At 41.3% G+C, this 25,111-nt stretch overlaps 1 protein-coding gene across 2 annotated transcripts; it reads right to left on the reverse strand.

The window, feature by feature from the left end:
• Window positions 1–4,281: 4,281 nt before the first annotated feature.
• On the reverse strand, window positions 4,282–22,835 carry LOC113069852 (metalloprotease TIKI1-like). Of its 2 annotated transcripts, none has more exons than XM_026242927.1 (7): window positions 22,121–22,835; window positions 20,320–20,880; window positions 12,039–12,185; window positions 11,296–11,470; window positions 7,763–7,853; window positions 6,456–6,638; window positions 4,282–4,971 (listed from the first exon to the last, which is right to left on the reverse strand). In XM_026242927.1, exons 1-7 carry the CDS (start codon window positions 22,235–22,237, stop codon window positions 4,791–4,793), a joined length of 1,455 nt encoding a protein of 484 aa, XP_026098712.1. In that variant the 5' UTR covers window positions 22,238–22,835; the 3' UTR covers window positions 4,282–4,790. The 2 variants fall into 2 exon arrangements, with proteins under 2 accessions (XP_026098712.1, XP_026098702.1); XM_026242917.1 differs by having other exon boundaries at window positions 6,456–6,641; window positions 22,121–22,834.
• Between the last annotated feature and the right edge of the window lie 2,276 nt (window positions 22,836–25,111).

The raw sequence follows: 25,111 nt of genomic DNA on the forward strand, positions 1-25,111 counted from the left end.
GGAGTGGTAATGAGGGGCTCTTTCCTCTGAGTAGGTCTGTGCTCGTGACAGAAGGCACATTGAGAAATTGTCGTCTGAAGATCTTTTCCGATGCCAGGCCACCAGACTGACATTTTGGCCCGTTCTCTGCATTTATTTAGTCCCAGGTGACCCTCGTGCAAGCGAACAAGAATCTCACGCCGTTGTGCAGTAGGAACCACAATCCTGTCACCATGTAAAAGCAGACCCTCGGCCCTGCACAATGATGCCCGTTCTGCATGGTAAGCCTTAAGCTCCGACGGCACATGGTGTGGCCAGCCTTCATTAATGAAACGCATTACTTGCCTCATAGTAGGGTCTGTGGATGTGGCCTCACGAATGGCGTCCAGCTTTGCCTCTGATATTGGCTTAGTTTGAATCACAGCCTCCACATAAGCGCACACATCACCTTCAGTATCAGGAACTCCTGTTCCAGTTAAGGGGTTGCGCGAGAGCGCATCGGCCACGACAAGTGATTTTCCTGGGACATGCACTGCTTTGACATTGAAACGCATCAGGCGCATCAGCAGACGTTGACAGCGCAGAGGGGTTTTGTCCAGATCATAAGTGTTAATCAGGGGGACCAATGGCTTATGGTCCGTTTGCAGTGTAAACTCAGCAAGACCCAGCAAATAACACGCAAGCCGCTCACATGCCCAGACAGCAGCGAGGCATTCCTTTTCGATTTGAGAGTATTTTAACTCAGCACTTGACAGGGTTCTGGAGCAGAAAGCCACCGGAAGTAGTTTATCATCATGGATTTGCAGAAGAGTGGCGCCCAATCCGAAACTGCTGGCATCTGCAGACACAATGGTAGGTTTTGTGATGTCATAAAAAGCTAAAACCGGAGCTGAAGACAGCATTGTCTTTATGTTGTTAAAGGCCTGCTGTTGTTGTGTGTCCCACAGCCATGCAGAATCTTTCTTTAACAGTTCATTGAGTGGGTGCAGCACCGTCGACAAGTCTGGAAGAAACTTTCCAAGGTAATTGACCATACCTAATACCTGTCTGAGTTGGGTGAGGTCTTTGGGGCATGGCAGGTCTGTAATTGCTTTCACCTTGTCTGGATCAGGTTTTACTCCATCGCCACTAATTATGTGTCCAAAGAAAATGATTTCTTCCTTACTAAAATGACATTTGTCCTTGTTGAGCTTTAATCCAGACTCCTGGATTGTCTGTAAAACTGCCTCCAGATTCTTATCATGTGTCTCTTGGTCTCTGCCATACACCAGAACATCGTCCATGACTACTACACAGCCTTCATGTCCCTCCAGTAGCTTGGTCATTTCCCTCTGGAAGATTTCTGGAGCAGATGTGATTCCAAAGGGAAGTCTCTGGAAACAAAATCTGCCTCTTGGAGTGATAAATGTTGTGAGTATTGAACTACTGTAATCCAACGTGATTTGCCAAAATCCTGAGGAAGCGTCCAACGTTGAGAAAACTTTAGCTCCTGTCAGTTTTACAGCAACATCCTCCAAAGTGGGCAGTATGAATTTTTCCCTCTTCACAGCTTTGTTGAGGCGCTTCAAGTCTACACATATCCTGACTTTCCCATTTTTCTTAACTACTGGGACCATTGGGGCACACCAATCTGTAGGCTGAGTGACTTCTCGTATTATCTGCATAGACTGCATCCTCTGTAGCTCTTCATCTACTTTTTGCATTAAGGGAAAGGGCACCCTCCTTGGTGTAGCCAAGCTATAGGGTTGTACATCTGGCTTAAGTTCAATTTTTATTGGTTTACAGTTCAGACAGCCAATTTCTCCAAAAAGTTCGGCATGAATGTGATCTGCTCTGGCTACTAATCTCATAGCACAGGCTGCACTTCTGCTGAGAAGGTTGTGTGTATAACGTCCATCCACTACATAAATCCAAAACTGATGACGACTTGTGTTTCTTTTAGTCTCAGCTAAGAATTTTCCTATTGTTTCCACATTGCCACCAGGACTGTTAAGCTGTATTTCCGTTTTGGTCAATGGGGGGCGCTGTGGGAGCCCTTGGTACGTCTCCTTGGACATAATTGTGATGTCAGCCCCAGTGTCTATTTTGAAAGATACCGTTTTACCGCACACTGGAAGACTTACCAGCCAATCAGACTCTGAATCACTTTTCTCGATGCTGCCAAGAAAATAAGCCTCACTGTCATCCTCTTCTTTATATTGCAAATGTACAGCTCTCACAGCCTTACTTTGACAGGCAGCAGCAAAATGTCCCAGTCTCCTGCATTTGCGGCATTGTTTATTATATGCGGGGCACTCGCGTGGCCTATGACATCTATTGCAGCGTGAACACATTTTCTCTCCTGTCTGCTTATCACTTTGCTGTCCTGTATTGTTTGTTCTCTTACCAGCATTATAGTGTTTAACTCCTCTGGACCGCTGCTGTAACGCAGCCACCTCCGCAGACATCACTACAGCCGAGTTTTGTGTTTTTATAAGCTCTGCCTGGTGGGCCATCTGCACTGCTCTCTCCAGTGTCAATTCGCTTTCCATCTGAAGCCTTTGTGACACTCCCCGGTCTGCTATCCCTATAACCAGTCTGTCTCGAATGTGTTCGTCTTTCTGTGCTCCAAACTCGCAATGTTCCGCCAGCTCATATAATCCCCTCACAAAAGCTTCCACTGATTCACCCGTCTTTTGCATACGTTGATGAAAGCATGCGCGTTCATGTATAACATTCCTGCGAGGTATGAAATGGTCGTTAAACTTTTCCACTACCTTCTTGTAGTCGCTGGAATGGGAAGCCTCTGTGAACCGAAACGAGGTGAATATTGTCTCCGCCTCCGTCCCCATGGCGTAAAGCAGTGAGTTAACTTGCACATCACCTTCCTCTTTGTCCAACTTAGTAGCGATCCGAAATCGTGCGAAGCGTTGGATCCACAGAGGCCATGCGGAGGGCTGGCTGAAGTCAAACGACTCCGGAGCTTGAAACATTGACATCGTCGTTTATTTAGTGAAGCGGGTACGACGCACTTCTGACACCATGTCACATACACAGACACACAAGTGTATGGCTCTTATCGGTTACGGTTTATTATGAGCAACAGTTAACACATCCGACACATGTGGAAGTCAGTAAACATCTGCGACACACTCTCCAGTGCAGTCGCCTCTTACATTACGTCATACACCAAAATGCCTTATGGGTAATGTAGTACATCCCAACACACTACTTATCACCCAAATACAGTAACAGTAATGTGATTACAAGGATGGAAGTCTTGAAGATATAAAGTAGAGCATTGCGTTATCAAGCGCAAGGTTGGGGGTTTGATTCCCTGGGAACACATGATATGTAAAAATTGATAGCCTGAATGCACTGTAAGTTGCTTTGCGTCTGCTAAATGCATACATTTAATTTAATTTTAATTTTAGAACAGTGGGGATTGTTTCTTTCTTTCTTCTGTTATCTTTCTGTCGCACACTCCAGTGCAGCAGGTGGCGCTATTAGCTGGTGCGCCAACCGCCAATGATGCTTAAGAAGTAGAAGAAGAAGAAGTAGAAGCAGTAGCCCAGTGCTGTTGCTGTCATTGTGCTGCGGCTCAGGTGAGTTTTCTTTCATGCTTGTTGCTTTATTAATGGGGTTCCTTCCATGCTTGTTTTAGGTCTGCTTGGTTTTAATTGGCAACATGCTTGTTTCTTCAGGCTTATCTGCTGTTTACATGCTTTAAAGCTAGTCTTAACTGGCTGTGCTTGTTGTTTAGGGTTATTAGTTATAATTGGTTACATGCTTTAGGGTTTTTGAAGCTGAGGTGTGCTGGTGTGTTCTTCAGTGCTGGAGTTTAGATTGATTTTCTCTGGGTTTGTGTTCAGGATGCTGGATGTATGGTTTGTTTTATTGTTGCTCTTATGAATGGAAGGTTGTGCTGATTATCTCTGACAGCAGTGATTCTGACGGGGGTTTACTAAACACACACACACACACACACACACACACACACTTCTAGTGAATCACCATTCGGATGTTTATACAACTGTATTCTGTTCTGTTCAGAGCAGCTTTCCCAACCCCATACCATCATACATCTTGTTTTACAAAGAAAAATCCTTTCACTCTTCATTGGCAACCAGAAATAAACCGTCCCATTCAAAAATATAAATCCATCAAATGATTTATTCTAAAGAGCATAATAAAAGCTCTCTTCCAAAGAGCTGCGGCGCCAGTCATTGGTCGAGTCCAGACGTCCGGAGTCCTGGACCGCAGCTTCACATCATCATCATCATCATCATCATCATCATCTATATTCAGCTGAAGAACCCTCAACTAGTTTAATAGTTTATTGCTTGTAACATCATAGACAAACATAATTACTGTAACGTCACAAACACCATTAGATTGTGTCCTGCCATCAACAATCACATAAACACATCAACTAAAACCACTATTCAATAAATTAAATGACTCATTTCTATGCCATAACATTTTAAACAATCATCAGATGCATGAGGTTACAGACTGAAACACAAGTCACTTGTAAATCTGCTTTTATGTAGAAAGTGTCACCAAACTGAAGCAAGTGATTTTATTTCTAAAGTTTTACAAGCAGAAATTCACTTCTGTTTCATGAGAGAGGACAGTTGAAGTTAAGCTAGTTAGTATCTGATTTAGTCACAAAAATATAATGATTCTTATTTATATATTTATATAATAAGTAAACAAACAAATGCTTTATTCCAAACTAGATTAGATCTATATATTTACATGGAAGTGGTTCTTCAGGAGCTGAAGTGAAGTGTTCAGCATGAAGCAGGAGGTTTAGTGTTCATCAGACTTTATAAAAGCAGGATCTGAACACACAGAGCCGTCGCAGTGAGGGCGGGGCTCCAGCAGGAGGAGGAGGAGCCTGAGAACGTCCTGTGCTGATTGGCTCTGCCGTGCTCCTGTGGGTGTGTCTGCACTGTGGAGTAACCGTTGATGATGCGGACGACAGGAGGCGGAGCCTGAGTGGTCACACTGCGAGAAACGAGAGAGAGATCATGAGAAACACACGCCTTCATCATCATCATCATCATCATCTAGTGATGATCACATATAATCCAATGTAGAACATTTGACATTCAGTGTCATTTTAAATGATAGAATTATATTTCTACTCCAGCTTGTTGTGTAGTTCATAAATTTATGTAAATACTCTTTCTAGATTTTTTTTTTTTTTCGTGCTGACTATAGAGTTTATGGTCACTGAACGTCTTTTCTGTGATAAATGTGATGTAACATGACATTATTGATCTCAAGCTGCTTTTATTGATCTTTCCACTGAAACACTGATTGATTGATTTCAGTAAGCTGATCTGTTTCTTCTGATGTTTGTTCATGTTTATTTCAAGTTCAAAGTCTTTATTGTCATATGCACATTTCCGTGACCTATGAACTTTGCTGCCATAACTAGAATCAAACAGGAAGAGATGATCGCTTCTAAAATAGACTTTTGATTTAAATTTCAGCCTCAAACAATTCTGAAAATGCAGTAATCGAGTTAAAATGATTATGTTGCCCTTTTCCCAGCACTGAGCTTTCACTCCTCCATAAAAGCCACATTTCACGTGTAAATCAGTAAAATCATGACTTAAAAAAGTGACTTTTGCCAGATGGGCCGTGCTTGATTAATTGAAGTTTTTTGTATTTATTTGTGTGAAAAGAGAAGTTGTTGCTCAGAGACGGAACAGAACACGGACGAGTAAAGTCATCATTTAGATTAAAGTACTCGGCTAAATGGTCAAATACATGCAAAAATGTGTCAAAATGCAGCGTTTGGTGAATAGTGTTCACATAAACCCTCGTCGGTTCTGTAATATATGAACATGAGCAGTTGAGGATGAAATCCATGCGTGTCTTAAAGTGACAGCAGCCTAATATTCTCGATGCTGATTGTCTGCTTAATATTAATCAAACAACAAAAGACAGAGAAAACACTCTCTGCTTTTGACTGAATGACTTTTTAGCTTTAATAAGAAGGTTAATTCTTGCAGTGAAGTTTTATTTTACATTCGATTATTCAATTTCTGTAGTAGGCTGTTAGCTAAATAGATCTGCATTAAAAAAAACTTTTTTTCTATTGTATTTGTCCTTTGCTTTTTATTTTTTAGACGTGACTGATTTCATTCTGAGCAGTGAAATGAGGATCGGTTCACACTGACTCCAGATCAAACACAGGACTGTGAGTCTGTGGCTTTCAGAAGAACTCGACCTACACATCCTCGCGGTCACGTGTGGTTTGGGTTAAAACAGTTTCCAGCGGTCACATGAGCGGCTGAAATCTGAAGGGTTATGAAACATGAAGAAGAAGAAGGGAGGGAGGTTTGGAATGAGTGAGCTGAAACTGAGTTGTAGTTAGTAGCATGTCTAAAGTGGACTATCAGAGCAATAATAATAATAGTGATAATAATAGTGATAATAAGCGTCTGAGCTGGTGGAGGTTGTGTGTGTGCTGCTCTCACCTCTCCTCCATCCGAACCCAGAGCTCGTTGAACTGTCGACGGCGCTGCTTCTTCTTCAGCTTGTGCTCCACCTTCTCCAGAAGCTCCAGCAGCCGCGGGTTCGAGTCCTCGTCCTCCTGAAGACCTCGGCTCTCGTGGAGGAACGGCTCCAGCGGGGCGTCCACATCCAGCAGCTCTTCAGACCTTCTGCCAACGACAGGAGAAACACTTTAATACAGACCCAAACCTGCTCCTGAGACTCAGAGGTCTAGAGATATATCAGAAACACATCTGGATACACAGAGCTTTCACATGCCTTTCATTGGATTTCGGTTCTAAATGTGATTGGCTGGTTAGTAAAGTAATAAAATATAGACTTTAAAAGGGACAGTTAAAAAATGCAGACTCACCCTAAAGTCCGTCCAAACCTGTTTGAGTTTCTTTCTTCTTTTAAAGACAAAGGAAGATATTTGAAGAATGTTGGGAACCAAACTGTTTCTGCTCCCCAGTGAATGACAATAAATAACACAAAATTCCAACGGTTTGCTTCCCAACATTCTTCAAAATATCTTCTTATGAAGAAACAAACTCATAGAGGTTTGGATTGACTCAAAGGTCGAGTAAATGAAGACAGAATAGTCATTTTTGGGAGAACTGTCCCTTCTGAAGTCTAAATGAAGGTCTGATGCTTGATTTAAGAGTGCTGGAGTCCGAGTGTAGTTTATATGTAGAGCGCTTTCACAGCACTCATTGTTTCAAAGCAGAAAATCATGATGTTGATGTTCAGAATATCTTCAAGCCTCATAGTTCAGAGTATAGTATCAGATTAGAGCTGAACATTCTGTGACAGTTCTAACGATCAAGCGGTTGAGATCTGCTACAGTATCTGGACTGTACATATGCAGATCAACTCATATTGATGTACACTATACAGTATGTTAAGTAGTGTTACTGATATGTATTTAATTATCAGTGATCATTAGTTCTTCAGGCAGCTGTAGGACATGTTTGGTCCCCAAGAAGAAACAAGCTCATGAATCACACAGAATCAAGTGTTTCGAAAAACAGAAGAGGACAGGAAATACAGTTTGTACAACAGAAGGGTTAGGAACTAAGTGTGTGTGTGTGTGTGTGCGTGTGTGTGAGAGTGTGTGTGTTACCTGTGCAGTGTCTGTCCAGCAGGTGTGTGTGTGTGTGTGTGTGTGTGTTGTGTTACCTGTGCAGTGTCTGTCCAGCAGGTGTGTGTGTGTGTGTGTGTGTGTGTGTGTTACCTGTGCAGTGTCTGTCCAGCAGGTGTGTGTGTGTGTGTGTGTGTGTGTGTGTGTTACCTGTGCAGTGTCTGTCCAGCAGGTGTGTGCTCCACTTCATAACCTTCACGCCGCAGGACGTCAATCACAGAGTTGTTTCCAAGAAAGTGACCTGAAACACAATCACTCCACCTTCAGTCTCTGAACTCAGGTTAGGCAGTCTGAAACACACACACACACACACACACACATACACACATTTGTTTTTGTGTAAAGTGTGTTCATCCCATAGGTGTAATGGTTTTTATAATGTAGAAACTGTATATTCTATGTCCCTTCACCAACCCTACACCTAACCCTAACCCTCACAGGAAACTTTGTGCATTTTTACTTTCTCAAAAAAACTCATTCTGTATGATTTATAAGTGTTTTGAAAAATGGGGTCATGGGAGTCTCTCATCGGATGTTCAAAGCCAAACTCTCTGGATCTATAACGGTACAAACACTCTTTTCTCAGTTTTATCACTAATAATTCAGCTATAAAACAATATTTTTGTCTAGTTTCCCAATATCAGAATTGTTTTAATCAAGATACATTACTACACATTACAAGATACATTTACTTAAAATGAAATTGTCAGAGATCTTGTTTTTGAAAATACCTTTTTTCTTTGTGACTGAAGACAAAGACACGAAGATCTGGGAGGATATGAGAGCGAGTAAATCATCAGGAGATTTTAATTCTGGATATGAACCAATGCTTTAACCCTGTCTGCTTTAAATATTTGAAAATGATTAACATTTCCTCATTTTAAGCACAAACGGATACATTTTTCAGAAAACAAGACTTAATATACACATGGAACAAGAATGTTCCAGATTTTTTTAATCCTCTTTTTCTTTGATGTTCTGTAGAATCTTATTTTTTGGCATTTATTCTATTGTTTGTGTGTGTGTATGTGTGTGTGTGTTTTACATATCCTATGAAAACATTTTGCAAAATAAAATTAGAACTAGACAGAATATTCCTGTTCTGGGGTTTCCTGCATCTATAAACTCAATATATAAACTCTTCTCATAAACTCATGTGAATACTACATGTTGCTGCACTGGAAAAAGGTTGTATGTGCAACATTACTCCCATTAAAATGTGTTAGAAATGCATGAATTCAAAAGTCACTAATGTATTTGACACAAAGCCACACCCTGCTGATTTTAATAAGGTGCAATGAATAGTTAGTTGTTGTTGGAAGCTGGAGTCTTGGCAGAAAGCTGTTTTTCTTCAGTTTGGATTATTAGACCTGGTGCTGGAGCTAAACGCTGCATAAAGCCAAATAAATTCTCAGTGTTATTTCAGCGCTCTCATTAATACTCTCTGCTCCTCCGTCCAAATCTGAAGTCATGATTCCTTCAGTCCAGCAGTCACAGGGAATTCTGAATGTAGTTCCTGCTGAATGCATCTGAGAGTGGCTTCATCTGGTCTCGAGTCTCCTCGGATGCTCTGAAGTCTCTGATAAGTGTGTGAGGAGCTAAACAAACCGATAAACCACTTCAGCACTTGTTTTGATAATGCTGTGGTATTTTAGAGGGAAGTCGTGATCGTGGAGGAATGTTTTCTGGCAGTAAAGATGCTTTAAGAGCGCTTCGGTGAAAAACAATGTTCTGTCCATCGCTAACGAAACGCTGATCAAAGAAGAAGCTCAAACACAGAACACAACAGCATTTCATAAATATCATAAAAAACTGACAGCTGTGTTGATCAAACAGTTACTGTATGCTTCATTCAACATTTCTTTTAAATCTTTTGTAACATTATACATATATTTCCTGTCTTATTTAATACATCCTTGATGAATAAAATTATTAATTTATTCACATTATTTTTTGAAATCTTACTTATCCCAATCTTTTGAATGGTACTATATCAGAGTTTCCACAAAAATATCATGCAGCACAACTATGGAGCGTAATTTCAACATTGATAATAATCAGAAATGTTTCTTGAGCAGTAAATCATCATATTATTCTGATTTCTGAAGATCATGTGACACTGAAGACTGGAGGAATGATGCTGATAATACAGCAAGATTCAGATTCAAGACTCAAGATTCAGATTCAGATCTAGATCCAGGACGTGCGCTCATGATCTGGCTCTGATGTGCTTTGATTGGCTCAGTGTTTGTCTGCGCCGCTCATGTACTCCTCCGTGAGAGAACACAAACATTCCCGCCGTCCCCCGCTGGCCTGAGATCAGTGCTAATGAGCACACCGTGGAATGCTAATTGCGAGTATTGTCTTGCGGCGCTGCTGTTGTTTTAACCCTGATCAACATGCTCTCTTTATCTTATCAGCTCCAGTCAAACAAACAAAGCTCAGACTAACCCAAACGTGACTCTGGGCTGTTCTCAGACTGATCACCACAGAACAGTTCATCTCCAGTTCTTCATGCATGTGCGGCCGCTAGCATGTTTGAGGAGTTCGCTTACTGTCTCAAGAACACACTGGAGTCCTTCTCTAACACACATACAACACTCACAGAAAGCAATATGCTGTGTATATAGCAAATCTCAACTGCTCAAATGTTTATATCACTGCAAATTGTCACGATATTATTGTCCTGCTATTTATATAAAGTTCCGCATACATACAGTACGAATGAGCAGTAAATCATCATATTATTCTGATTTCTGAAGATCATGTGACACTGAAGACTGGAGGAGTGATGCTGAGGTAACACTATTTTAAGGATCAGTTCTCTCTATTAACTAGTTAATTATTACTAGCATATTGTCTGTTTATTGGTACTTATAAAGCACGTATTCTGCATGACCATATTTGAGATCTTTTAACCCGACCCCATACCTAAACTTTACTACCATACTGACTTGATACTGAATTAAAATTGAATGTGTTCCCAATTCTAAAGTGTTACAGCTGCAGAAAATTCAGTTTGAGAAGCAGGTTTCCTCGTGTTATAATCTCCCTGCTTCACATCTGGAGTTAAATGAAGCAGAATATGTTGTGGTGAGCAGATTGCATGTTTCTTTTCTCTAAATGAACAAAACTGCAATTACTGCATGAGTGCTGCGGCCGCTACCAAAATAACTGGAGTCATTAGTTCTAAGCAGCTTTAATCAGATTTCCACATCATTTCATTTAACGCTGATCTACACATGACCTCACGGTGAACCGCCAGAGAGCAGCCATCTCCAGGAAAGCTTGATTGTGACGGACGCTTCATCAAAGCAGAATAACGGCCAGCACTACGGCTACAAACTTTCTTCTGAGAAATAAAGTCAATTTCTCAGGGGTTTAAAGTCAAGATTTGTTCCTAGAAAGAGCATAATCTCTTTTAATCTCTGCGAAATGAGTCCTCCATTATTTTTTAGCAGCAGTGTTTACTTTCGAGGTACGAGTCAGAAACCTGGGGATATTTGCAAACTGAGGTCAGAAACGAGTCACATCAAAGAGTGCAAGTCTCAGAAAACATCACTTCATTCCACGATCCGCCTCTGGCCGCTCACACTCTACTAACCCTAGCGGAAACTGAAGACAAAGGAAACACCGATCAAAAGAGACTTCACAGGATCCAGGAGCGTCCCGAGGAGACTGACCTGCTCCGAAGGCGAAGAAGAAGCTGTTGTGGGGATGCTCCTCCAGCAGCGCTCGGACGCGCCGGCCCATGCGCTCGTTACGCTTGTAGATCAGCTCCTGTCTGAAGTAGTGCTCGATCTCCTGCGCCGTCACCTGCTCGCTCGCCGGCAGCGTCACGTTCATGAAGTTCGGCACCTGGAACCAAAACAGACCCATATCATTACAGTTTAGGTTCGATAAACAGCCGCATTGATTTCTATTTCATACTATACAAAGTCTTTCAGAGCAGTTTCACGACAAGAAACCGGAAAGATAACAGTGTTAGTGTTGCAAAATTTATCCAATACAAATTGATCTCATCCAGTGCAGTTACATCAGTAATATTCCTGAATATTAAAAACAGAGAATGCACAGTTTATTACACTGCATTTTTGTCCTGTTTTCCAGAAAAATATTTGGTAACACTTTACAATAAGGTTTATTAGTTAACATTAGTTAACTACTTTAATTAACATTAAGTTAATTAGTTGTTTCTCTGTAAAAAATAGTAAATTTTTCTTCTTCCCTTTGCAATCTATCCTGTGGTGTGCCTCAAGGCTCTATCTTAGCTCCTGTCCTTTTTTCGCTCTATCTTTTCCCTCTGGGTTCCATCTTCAGGAAACATAATATCTAATTTCACTGTTAGGTTGATGATATGCAAATCTATATGCCTGTGTCTAGGAAAAACAAGACTGTAATTGCGTCTCTGGATGCTGATGGGTACCTGCGAGGTGTCGTGGCTGAAGATGATGGAGTTGAGGTCTCCACAGTTGTAGTGTTTGATCAGGTGCTCTGTGGTGAAGGGCATCTGCAGGTTCCCGGTGCGGAGACTCTCCTGCTGCAGGAGCGTCTGATTCAGAGCGAAGATCACCTGAAACACACAGCGAGCAGTGCTTTACTGCTTATTCTGCTCATGCATAAACGTGACCAAACATCTTACTGTTCGGATTCAGATCAGAAGAGTCAAATAAAGTTATGGGCAGTTCTTAAGAAAGAAAATGGATGACTAATTTGTAAGACTAGTTGAGACCGTTTATGCAGCTGACCCCTGCAAGCCCGTCTGAACCCAGCATGACTGGAGCTGACTCATGGCACTTTGATGAAGTTTGCCTCAAATCATTTTAAACTTAACTCTCCTTTAAAACCAAATCACTTGTGATCTGAGGAATCACTCATGTCTGGATCACACGAGCACTGTATATATCTCACTTTAACACTCAGAGGTTTGACAAGTAAACCAGTGAGGACTGACTGTGTGTGTGTGTGTGTGCGTGTGTGTGTGCGTGCGCGTGAGTGTGTGTGTGTGTGTTTCTGACGCTCCTGAATGAGGTTCTGCTGAAGCCGAGTCAATCTCTCACACATCAAAGGAGAAGAGCTGCTCTCAATTAGCTTCAGCTCACCATTGTGTCACCATGAAATCCCCCAGTGTTTACTCACACACACACACACACAGTTTAGACTGATCACTCCTCCTCTTCCAAACAAACAAGTGTATTTTCTCCCAAAAGAAGAATCTATCAAGTTTCCTCCACCTGTGAGCTCACAACAAGACACTGCAGATGAGTTTAAGAGTTTTCACACACACACACACACTCTCTCGAGCTCTTTTCATCAGTGTCGGTGACACTCTCGGGTCGTCCATCATTGTTTGAAGGGCTCGTCCCAGAGAGAGAGATGCCTTCTTGTCTGGGACAAAGGGTCTCCGTGGTCCGCTGGGCTCCCTGTGCTCATCAAAGCCTCCTGCTCTGCATCTGAAAGCGCGCCGGCTGTATGCTGCTCAAATTAGCCTGTCGCCACCTCGCTAGCCTCCTAAACTCCCTCCGAAGCATCTTCAGCACAGCAGCTCCCCCTCGACAGCAGCAAAAGAGCCTTTCAGCCCCTTAAATTATGGCATGGAGGAGGCTCTCAATGAAAGAGACTGGGCTGAACGGATGATCTTTCTTCCTCCGTTGTGTCCATTCTGTGGGTCACTGGACACATTTACACACGGGAACCAGAGTGAGTTCTTATCAAAGCACTGTGGCCCTATGAAAGTCAACAATTCAGCTTTGTGATGGAAAGCGACCCATTACATTAAGTGTGTGATTTCTGCACCAAGACATATTAATGATGATTGAGTCCAAACAGGTTTCCCAAGCACTGTGTGTCCCTATTCTCGTCACAAGGAAATCAGCTGAAACGCACCATCATAGCTGTGACAGGGCTGAAATTATATCAGTCTTAAGGCTCATTTACACCAAAAACAATAACGATAACTATATTAGCGTCCAGTGCACCGGTGCAAGATAGTGTTCTTTTCTACGTCACGAGCAAATCTGCCAGTTTAAATGTTTGAGCTCTTTAAAGTCTAATGACTCTGATTGGCTGTCAATGTTTTCGTTTATTCATTGTTGAAAATTATTTGTGGTTTGGACTTCATTATTCTTCCAAATTTATGTGATTTATATAATTATATCATTATCTTCATAGTAATTGTTATTGGTGCAAACAGGTGTTTTGTCCCGATAGATGATTTAAGCTTAGTTTACAAGACTGTTAGCACATATTCAGACTCGAGGTTCTGAACAATCTGTATTTCCCTCTTACGATACGGACAGATCACACTAGACTCTGCGCAGTCTACTCCAGCTTCGTTAACTTTAGAGGAGTGACGTGATGCACAACGCTGAGCTAAACCACACGCTAATTCAGAACAGAGCAGACGCGTGTGTGTTTGTTCACTGCATTCATCCTGAGAGTCGAGTTTGGCTTTGATTAGACTCCGTATCAGAACACACTCGTGCAGTTGGTCCGTCACAGTCCTGCATAAATCCATTTAACACTCTTCACAAGCTACGTGACAAATCAAGTTTAACTCTCAGAGGAGTGACCCACTGCTTTAAGAGAATCATAATGCGATCAAATAAATCAATCACACATTTAATAACTTTTGTCTCTGCACATATAAAAGTGACTCACTCATAAACTCATTTAATCATCAGTAATTTAATTTCTGAATTAATCAACGAAATGAGTAATATATTTAAATTATGATTTAAGAATTAGGCACAGTGAATCACTGAATTATTTGAGTGCTGAATGATTCAAGTGAGTCACTTATTTGATTTCTGAACGAATCAGTTGAGTGAATGATTCAGTGAATCATTAAAAACAGAGCCATTAATGCACAGATAGTATATGTATTCATGGAAATGTATGTGTTTATGTAAATAATTTTTTTGTCTAATCTAATTCTGCTCTGATTCTGTGTCATAAATACAAAATATGAGTCCATAATCCATAATAACACTTTCTTTAGTGAATACATGTTCTGGTCTGAATCAGGAGAGAAATGTGTTCCTGTCTGTTTGAAAATAATAATTTGAATGAATGATTCAATGACTCATTTCTGCAAACAGAACCACTAATGCACTGATAGATACGTATTTATGGAAAGGCACAGGCTGTAGGCCGTCTATCTTGAGCTGGAATGTGATTTTAAGTCTAATGTTATTCTAAGTAGGCGGTTCTTGTCTGGAACTAATTGCGCTGTGGTTATGAGATGAACAGACACATGCAGGTCGGCGTAGCTGCGATGCAGAAGTGCTTTGATCAGTCTAGAGAAACACAGGTCATTTAGTCTGGGTTTACCTCACTGCTCAATCACTGCCAAATATTTAGACTGTCTGACAGAATCAGTGTCACATGCTAAAGTGACTGTGCTTTGATTGACAGCTTCATCCGGCCCACACACGCAGCCTCAGCCAATCAGCTCGCAGGAACCACTGAGCTGAAACAGGGAGTTCAGCTCTTGTTCCAGACATCTTGACTGATTCTAAACATGAAAAGTCCAAACGCCTCTTAGTGAGTCCAAGCACAATAACAATGTGTACAAGAGTTAATTATTATAATGTTTATCTTGTCTTAACATTCTTAAGAAAAAAATTAATAAATTGTACCTTTAGTGGTGCCACATCTTGTCACTTGTGCAAAACCCTTACATTTACTCCTAAAAGGTTTATAGAAGTACCTTGATAAAAAGGTAAATAAGGTAGAAAGTCGTCTTTGCTGAGACTGAACTCTCATGCACAATGTGAAGATGCACGGGTAAACTCGTCCCTGTAGTGGAAAACATGTGCGGATAACCTCTGAACCCCAAAGAAATGGATCCGCATGTGGCCGTGAGTCATCGCCTGTCCGTGGCTTTTCAACCAAATTCAAAATTGATGTAGACACTGAAACAGAGTCCATCCGTCTGACCGCAAACACACACACACACACACACACACTCACTCACTCACTCACTCACACACACACACACACACACACACACACACACACACACGTGAGAGTGGCCGCAGATTCTAAACATATTTGAAATGCAGTTGTTTCTGAGTTCATCTCTGTGTGATCATGCGGGAGGAAAACCGTCCTGTGCATGAGGAATTTCACAGAGGAATTCTGACAAATGCTTGGAAAGAGAAGAGCAAAGAGAGTATGAGAACGGAACTTACACAACACAGAAGTTGTTTAGTTTTTTAACGCCGCAGCAGCTTCAATGCCTATTTTTATGGTGAGTAACAAGTTAAAAATACTATGCAGTGCCAGTCATAACCCTACTGTATATAAGGATTTGTTTGAGATGAGAACGTGTGAGATGGTGTGGCTCTGCTAAAAATGTCTTCAGAAATGTTAGCCAAAGTAAAGAGAAAGAAACAAAAGACAAAGGCTGCATAAGTGAAATCAAGATCAAGTTCTCTGCGGCTGGTAAATGTCTTCACACTACCATTGGTTAGTGGTGATCAGGTGACAGGTGGGTGTTCGCTAAACGTCTGATGCATGGGACACAACAGAGGAAACACTTCAGGAGTGCTGAAGTCTCATCGGATTGGCTGAATTCTACAGGAGTTCTGTGAGACGTGTGTGTCACGTTCTTTAACGTTCTGCCTTGAAACAAAGATACTGTGGCGCTAAAACGACACAATGATTTATGTCATGTTCAGTACTGTAAAGATGCTTGCATTATACGAATAGTTCACCCAAAATGAAAACGTGCCCCCCCTCAGGCCGTCATTCCATCACTTGCTCTCCAGTGGATCCTAAACAAAGCGTTATTATGGATTATGGATTTGAATGTTATTTGGAAGCAACAGTTTCAAGTTAAAACCTTCTTAATGATAGACAGTGATGATGAAGTCCATTTGACATGTAATAATCTGTTAATCCTTAGAAAGTAATTAATTGTGTTTCTTTGTTACTTTTTATGGAAAGTCATGCATTATGTAACTTTTGTGTTAACTGATGGACTGTACTTTTTATCAGACTCTCATTCTGACGGCACCCATTCACTGCTTTAAACAACGAACAGACCATCAGCATGTTCACTATGAGAGAGTGTCACACACACACACACACACACACACACACACAAGCACACACACACAAGACAAACACTCTTTGGGTGTAAGCGACCCTGAAAATGTGGGCGTTTCAAGCGAGTGAGTGGAATTCTCTCTCAACCGGGACACAAAGTAAACAACACAGAGGTGCAGGCCGCGGGAGAGTGAGCGAACGAATGACCGGACAAACGCTTTGACCCGCGAGACCCTCAGGAGCCGCTGGCCAACAACAACAGCTCCACAGAGGAGAGAGAGACTTCAAAGAGCGAGTGACCGCGGCGTGAAAGAGAGTTTGACAGCAGCGTCTTTCATCTGCTGCAGGAGGGGATCGTCCAGAACCGGGGGTAATGCTGACCACTTTAAACACAACCCCAGAGCACACACGAGTCTGTGCTGACGGATCTGTGTCTCTCGTGTTAAAGTCAGAAGTGTGACTCCACCAGATCTGCTTTCACTCGATCCCTGCTGATCTCACATCACATTCATCACATCTGCTCGGAGACTAAACCTCAAACCCTCAGCACCGAGAAACCAAACCAGAAGTTGAGGCTGATATTAAACTGGGGAAAAAGTCTGAAACATTAATGAGAACAGCGTCGCATTTGTATGGAAGCCCGTTTCTGACATAAAATTCACTTCAGACAACACTACTGTGTTCTGCAGAGCTGCTTACAACCAGAACTGAGTTTGTTTCATGACTGATGAATTTAACAACAATGATGGAATAGTTCACCCAATTTACTGAAAAAGATTTGGAGAAATGTAGCACTTCATCAGAGTCTCATCAATGGATGCTCTGCAGTGAATGGGTGCCGTCAGAATGAGAGTCTGATAAAAACATCCCAATAATCCACAGCACTCCAGTCCATCAGTGAACATCTGGAGAAGACAAAACCTGAAACACATCCAGCATTAAGATGATTTTAACTCAAACACATAGAGTCTATAATCATAATAACACTTCCTCCAGTGAAAAAGTGTTCCGCTGTTGTCTCTCACAGATGTGTTTAAACACTGCTGGATCTGCGCAGATTTCTCTCCTGATTCAGACCAGAACACTTTTTCATACAATTTACAATTTCTTAAAGGTTTTGCTCTAACCTTTAAGAATCTCTTGAGATGCAAACAGACAGCTAACTCTAAATAAAGGACTAAGTCTTAAAATAGTACTGAAGTGCATGTTGTGTTAGTGTGGGTAATGATTAGAGTAAGCAGCTTCGCTCTTCTGCTCTCTCTGAGGCGGATCAGTGATGTCACCCGAGGGTCAGATCTGAGACGCCTCGGGCTGATCGACGCGAGATCACACACACACACACACACACACACACACACAGCTCCTGTCACGCCTCTCATCAGAAGATCAGCAGAACGAGATCATTTGTTACTGATCCAGACACAGACGCAGCGGAGGAATGAGCTGCATCTGATACCTGTGTGTTTGGTCAACAGCGGCGAGGAAACCCAGCACTCGAGGACGGACCTCTAGAGAATGAATCTCAGTAGTGCAGGTGTGTGTGTGTGTGTGTGTCACAGCTGAGAGAGATAGAGATGTTCAGTCTGATCCTACACCATCACATCACACGGTCCAGGAACATCCCACATGAACCTGAGCAGCTCGAGGGTCTCCGCTGGACCAAGGCTGTGCGTCAGACTCACGATAAACTCTCAATCATGAGCGGTGAGTGTTTGTTAAGAGGAAACAAATGAGAAACACCTGCTGCTTAAGCGACTGTGAAGATTCACGCTGGAGTAAATCCTGTAATGACTCTTATTACAACAGTAAAAACACCTTCATCTGAAAAGAAACGCCACACAGCAATGAGAAACACAGAGAGCTTATTACTGCAGGACTATAACACACCGAGCCACAGAAACACATCAGTGTGAACGTGTGTGTGAATCATACAGAAACATGGACAGTTACACACCATTCACACACACTTATGCAGCACTGTTTACTGTCCTTAAACAAACCACGTCTGACATATACATCTGAGCTTGATCACAGTAAACATCATATCTCTATCTATCTCTGCATAGAGCTGCAACTCTTTATCTGAAGCGCACTCAGTCTGATTTGAAGTGTAGATGAGCAGCAGAAACACACAGGAGTCAGGTCTCCGGTCGTCCTCCGAGAGCAGAGCTGGTTCTGCGTCAGACTCGTGAGACGCTCTGCTGTTTGAGATCTGTCTCGCTCCGAGACTCATCTGTGACTGTTTCAGAGACTCCATCTGTACAAACACCATTCATCATTACTGGCCGCGGTTCTGAATCAAGTGTGATTTGGCAGTGAGATTATTTTCTCAAAGCTTTAAAGTTATGTTTAACGCCACAAAGTGGTGAGCATTAAAAACACCAGAGGAATTCGAGCAGAGGCGCGTTAAAGGCGCCAGAGGTTATGATTTGGCCGGTTCTTCCAGTTCCTGATTTGGTCCTGAACTGAGTATGGACACTACTATCTCCTGAATCGATCACTGATTTAGCTCAGCGCTGGCGATATGAACACAAATATTATCAGGTGAAGTCAAGTCAGCGCTTTATAAGATCAGTACAGATTGTTTAAAAGCAGCTTCACAGTTATGGACAAGAAAAAATTGCTTCACACAAACTTCAATTCTGCTGTAAAAGTATAACCGTAAACTGTCATTATTCTCTTTACGTATCATAGGATTATCTTGTTTTTCTCCATCATCCTTATCAGTATTTATTACGTTATTAATTTACCATCAGTGGGGAAGCAAATGCTTTCCATGTGTTTGTTAGACCTTCATGATGAATGTAAAGAGAATTAGTTTGTTTAACAAGTAAACTCCACAGAGTAGCTGTTTTTTAGCAAACGTTCCCCACACGGTGAACGCTGAGCTCTCAGAGAAACAGCATGATCTTCATCTGGATCCTCCTGATTATTCAGATCTGGAGTGTGATTTGTTTGCTGGACACTTCATATGAACATCATCGTGGAATACAGGACAGGCCAAAACTGATGCTGGCCCAGGACACTGGACGTCTTGATGAAGCGTTTCATTGTGAACAGATAGTTCTGCTCCTTCATTCTGATTGGCTGAGCCACGTTCAAAGCTGTTGTAAATTACTAAGTAACACACACCTTTGTTTACGTTTGTCTGTTGCTCGGCAACCACAACTGTTTCTGAGGAGCTACATTGTTTGGTGCAAGAATACTGTTGTTATTAATATCATTATACTTTAATTGCTCTGTTTAATTCTGTGAAAATATATAATTATAAAAGCAATAAGCCGCGTGAAGCTGTGGTTTACAGTGAATTATTACCATCTAAGGGGCGTTGTTAGGGTCGATGCGGAGCACAGTATATCAGAATGATTTCTGAAGATCATGTGACACTGAAGACTGGAGGAATGATGCTGAAAATACAGCGGAGCATCACAGAAATACATTACACTTTAACACAGATTCACACAGAAAACAGATGTTTGAGATTGTAAAAATATTTCTCAATTTTTAAAGTATTTTTGATCAGATAAATGCAGCCTTGGTGAGCAGAAAAGACTTATTTCAAAAACACAAAAAAATTGTAATTCTTTCCAAAGGAACTCCATATTCAGCAGCAGTCAGGTATTTTAAGGATGCACTGGTTGTCTCACACTGACCTGAGAGAAGCTGAGTCCGTTCAGAGGATGGCACTGCTCCTCCACCTTCTCCACGGCTCCCGTCCTCTTCCTCATCCTCTGAGCCTCCTGCGCAAGATACAGGTCCAGCACAGGGACGCCGCGCGTCTTGATGTCCGCCTCGGTCAGAGAGTTGACCATCAGCATCACCCACACGGGCCGCTTGCGCTCCCAGTTCCCGGCGATGGCGTTGAACAGGTAGTCTGCGTACAGGCCCTTGCCGCGCTGGTCCGGGGTCATCCAGGACGGCAGCATGAGCTTGACGTACTCCAGGTGAGTCTTGAGCCGCAGGTAGATGTCTGAGGGCAGCAGGTCCTGCAGGTTCTGTCCCTGTGGAAGGAGCTGACAGCTGCTCAGAGCTGAGATGGTGTACGGGTCGGTCAGGTCCAGCTCGAAGCACACCATGCTGCTCTCCTGGAACGCCTGCTTGGAGTTCTCCGGGATGAAGTCCCAGACGCGTGTGTACGGGACGTGAATGGTGCCGTAGAAGTACGAGGGCGGCTCTCGCTTTATCGTCCACAGGAAGGAGTTGAGCTCGCTTTGCTGCAGACAGAACGACAGACAGAGAAGAGGTTTGGGCTTTTCACAGGCTGATGCTGTCAGTGACATCTGTAAAAGAAGTCTCTTATGCTCACCAAAGCTTGATACAGTAAAAACAGTGAGATATTATTCCTGTGTAAATCATCTGTTTTCTGTGTGAATCTGTGTATAAGTGTAATGTATTTCTGTGATGCTCCGCTGTATTTTCAGCATCATTCCTCCAGTCTTCAGTGTCACATGATCTTCAGAAATCATGAAAATATGATGAATTGAAAGGGAAAGAGCTTCTGTTTTTGTTGCAGACTTTTGTTATTGACCAATAACCTCGAAACGTCCAAATATTGGCCGGTAAATGTCACTCTGTCTCAACATAAAGTGTTTTTTGATTCTCTCAGATTAATGAGACGAAGATGTGCAGCTGTGAAACGCTTGTAAACATTTAACAGACTCCTGAAGCTCGTGAAGTTTGATGATGATGTTCTGAGACACTCGGATCAATCCCAGATGAGGTGTTTCTGAACACACACACACACTCTCTCACACACACACTCACACACACACACACACACACACACACACACACACACACACACACACACACACACACTCTCTCACACACACACACACACACACACACACACACACAAACACACACACACACACACACACACAAACACACACACACTGCTGTGATGACTGAAGAGCTGATGTTTATTCACAAGCTGATAATGACTTCAGTAGACAGTTAATATCTAATTAGTGTCGAGGGCAATACACATCCAGAACCAAAACTTGGACAATCTGACACTCCACAAACAACTTGCATATTAAATAAAGTGACAGAACACTTTTAAAGAAACAGTTTATACTTAATAAAACACTGTCAGCTGATGTAGAAGCATCGCTACGAGACTCTATCAATGTCAGTGACAGTATGAGTTCAGAGCTCTTATCTTTTCAGTCAAACACTGGGATTTACATCCATTTAGTGAAAAATAACCAATACTTCATCCAAAGAGCGGGTTACATGTCAGATGCAGTGTTTATGCTTCATTATCACACATGTGTGCTCCACATCATAGAGCTGAAGAACTTTAAATCACTGTCATCATTCGTCCTACATAGCTTTTATATTCATAACTTTTCTTATTTCCACCGTGAATGTTCACGAACTGCTGATTTGATTGTTAATATCTACTTGAAGGCAGTGATTTGTAAGTTTGTTCTGAAGGAAAGCACTCACTTTGGTGTTGGGGTCACAGCTGGTCTCTCTGAGGTTCTGCTGGTTTGCTCTCACCATCATTATCAAGCAGGTCTGGAGAAAAGTGCCCCAAATGTCCTGCAGCAGCATCGTCATCATCTCAGTCTTCTGAGGAGTCTTCACCAGACTCAACTGTGCTTCACTGACAGACACAACATTCCACGAGAGAAATCCCAGTGATCCTGAAGACACCCATCCTGGAGAAGAGCTGGACTGAGCAACAGCCGCTGCTACCACATGATGCTGGTGATGATGAAGATGCTGGTGAAGATGAAGATGATGGTGATGATGATGCTGGTGATGATGAAGATGATGGTGATGGTAATGGAGGTGATGTTGGTGTTAGTTAAAGTCCAGCTCCATGAGAGCAGACGCGTCTGTCATGAAGCTCATGTTCCAGAGTCACACACATCCTGATCACACTCCAGCTGCTGAGGAACTCTGGAAGTTTAGCGTTAAATCTCTCGCTTCGGTCCGAGCACTCGGTTCCTCCGCGGCTTCTGACTCTCACCGCAGCTCCACACGTTCTCTGTGTGTGTGTGTGTGTGTGTGTGTGTGTGTGTGTGTGTGTCAGAGGGGGCTTTACCTTCCCCCAGCCTCGCACTCTGCTAAATAAATCTTTTACTGCGTCACTCTGTAGACTGTAGTGAACTTAAGATAGTTATGATGACCTTCTTCTGTTGCTGGACATTGGACTAATTATAAAGATTTCACACGAACCCGGACTCTGTCACACAATCCATAATCCTGAATCCAGTAAAACACAACATTTTCCATATTAAGTATTTAATTGGAGTGTCCCGATGGAGCTCCTAAAACCCTTCACTGTAAAACCTCGAACTCACTCAGTCTCGCGATGATTTGAATATATTTTAAACCAATGTTATTTTAGCATCATTGATGTATTATATGGTTTTATGTAATTACATTTTATGTAAAATACATTGTTATGTATTTATTTTCCCCATTTCATTTATATTTTAGGTGAAGTTTTAGGTCAAATTTATTAAGTTGTGTTTTTGTCATTTTGTGACGAATGCATAAAACATAATAATAATAATAATCATTTTTGTGTGGTTCGCATATAGTGCTCCGTAGTCTGCGGTGTTTTCTCGGCGTAAATCTCATATTACATGGTTTAGTGTACGTTAAAACATGGATAGTGACGTTATTAAAAACACTTGACTAAATAAACGTCACAGAAGTATGTGAACATCTCATCCTCACTAACGCCAGGGTAAAGCCCCTCATCCAGAGGGTAGATTGCAGCGCCCCCGTGTGGACGCTCTTATATCTGCACTATAATACAACACTTAACCTTTGAAACATCTCAATCTTATTTATGTATTTATTTATTTTTATTCAGAACATATAAATACATATATGGTCAGTGAAAAACATATTTATTTATTAAAATGTATTTACCATGTACAATTTAAACATAAATGTTAACATTTCATGCATTGTACCGAATTTAGTTTTCTTTCACGGTCCCTTGGCAGGTATTCATTATCACAAGTAAACATAAAAACAAAACAAAACAACAAACACATAGAATACAGTAACTCTTATACACATCCTGTCAGAGACAAAAAAAAAAAAAAAAAAAAAAAGACCAGTAAAGATAAGGTTCAGTTAAACCACAGCCGTGTCAGTGTTTACAGTTTTGAGTTGATTTTAAGTAAGAGTTTAGTTTTAATTTTAACAAGTCAATACATTTACATTACATTTACATTTAATTATTTAGCAGACACTTTTATCCAAAGCGACTTACAAATGAGAACAACAGAAGCAGTCAGGTCAACAAGAGAACAACAGTATACAAGTGCCATGACAAGTCTCAGTTAGTCTAGTACAGAACGCATAGCCAGGGTTTTTTTTTGTTTTAATAAATGAAAAGACAATACATCCTTATGTCTTCTGGTAGAGTGTTCCAGTGAGTAATAGCGTTCCCTGAGAAAGACGATGATCCAAAGGCAGAATGATGAAAAGGAACAACACAATGCCTAGTAACTGATGATCTCTTACAGAGACTGTAGAGCAAAACTACACAAAATCAGAAAGTATAGAAGGGGTCATCATCAGTATACATTAGCACTCGTATCCCTTCATGCTGCTGTGGGAGATCATTAATAATAAACTAAATAATAAAGGGCCTAATATTGAGCCTTGGGGTACACCCGTTGTACAGTTTAGGTTATTGGAATGAACCCCTTTCATTTTTAACACATTGCTGTTTTTTTTGATAAATATGAGGAGATCCACGCTAAAGCCCCAGATGAAAATTTTAGTTTAGATAATTTGAGAAGAAGAAAATTCTATTACTAGAGACAGCAATTAAAGCATCCAAGAAAATCTGGTTGAAAACCTTTCCTTTCTTTCCTTATTTTGCTAATGAACTTCTCACATCTCTTTGTACTCTTTCAAATGAAAAAGCTATTACAGTTACAAGAACTTTTTTTCAATAAATGTTGTTCTTTTAATTACTTTTAAATATAATATATTTGTTACCTTTCCTGTTTTTATATTTGATTTAAGACTGTACTGATGTTACAACTATGTGTACCCTTTGAGAACTGTAAATTGTTAATATTGTTCATTAATGCCTATTTTGTATGTAAATATGTTATTTTCCAATTGAAAAAAAAGATGAAATAGAAACATGCAAACATGGAGAAAGTGATGAAACCACACAAACAATAAGAGAACCGCTGGACACCTTTATTGTCTAATTTCAGGTTTTATTCGTTTTGTTTTTATCTCTTATTTCAGTGCTGGACAATAACCAATAATTTGTATTCTATAATATTTTTGTCCTATATTTTCCTAATGGCAGTTTAATGGGTCGCCGTGACTTTGGCACGTAAGACATGTTCCTGGATCAACATTATTGTCCAAAAATATAGACTGAACCCAATCCCTACCCCTAAACCTAACCCTACCCATAATTTATTCCTAAAATCAGTGGCTAAT

The sequence above is a fragment of the Carassius auratus genome, chromosome 5, assembly GCF_003368295.1.
Source record: "Carassius auratus strain Wakin chromosome 5, ASM336829v1, whole genome shotgun sequence".
Taxonomy (NCBI): Eukaryota; Metazoa; Chordata; class Actinopteri; order Cypriniformes; family Cyprinidae; genus Carassius; species Carassius auratus.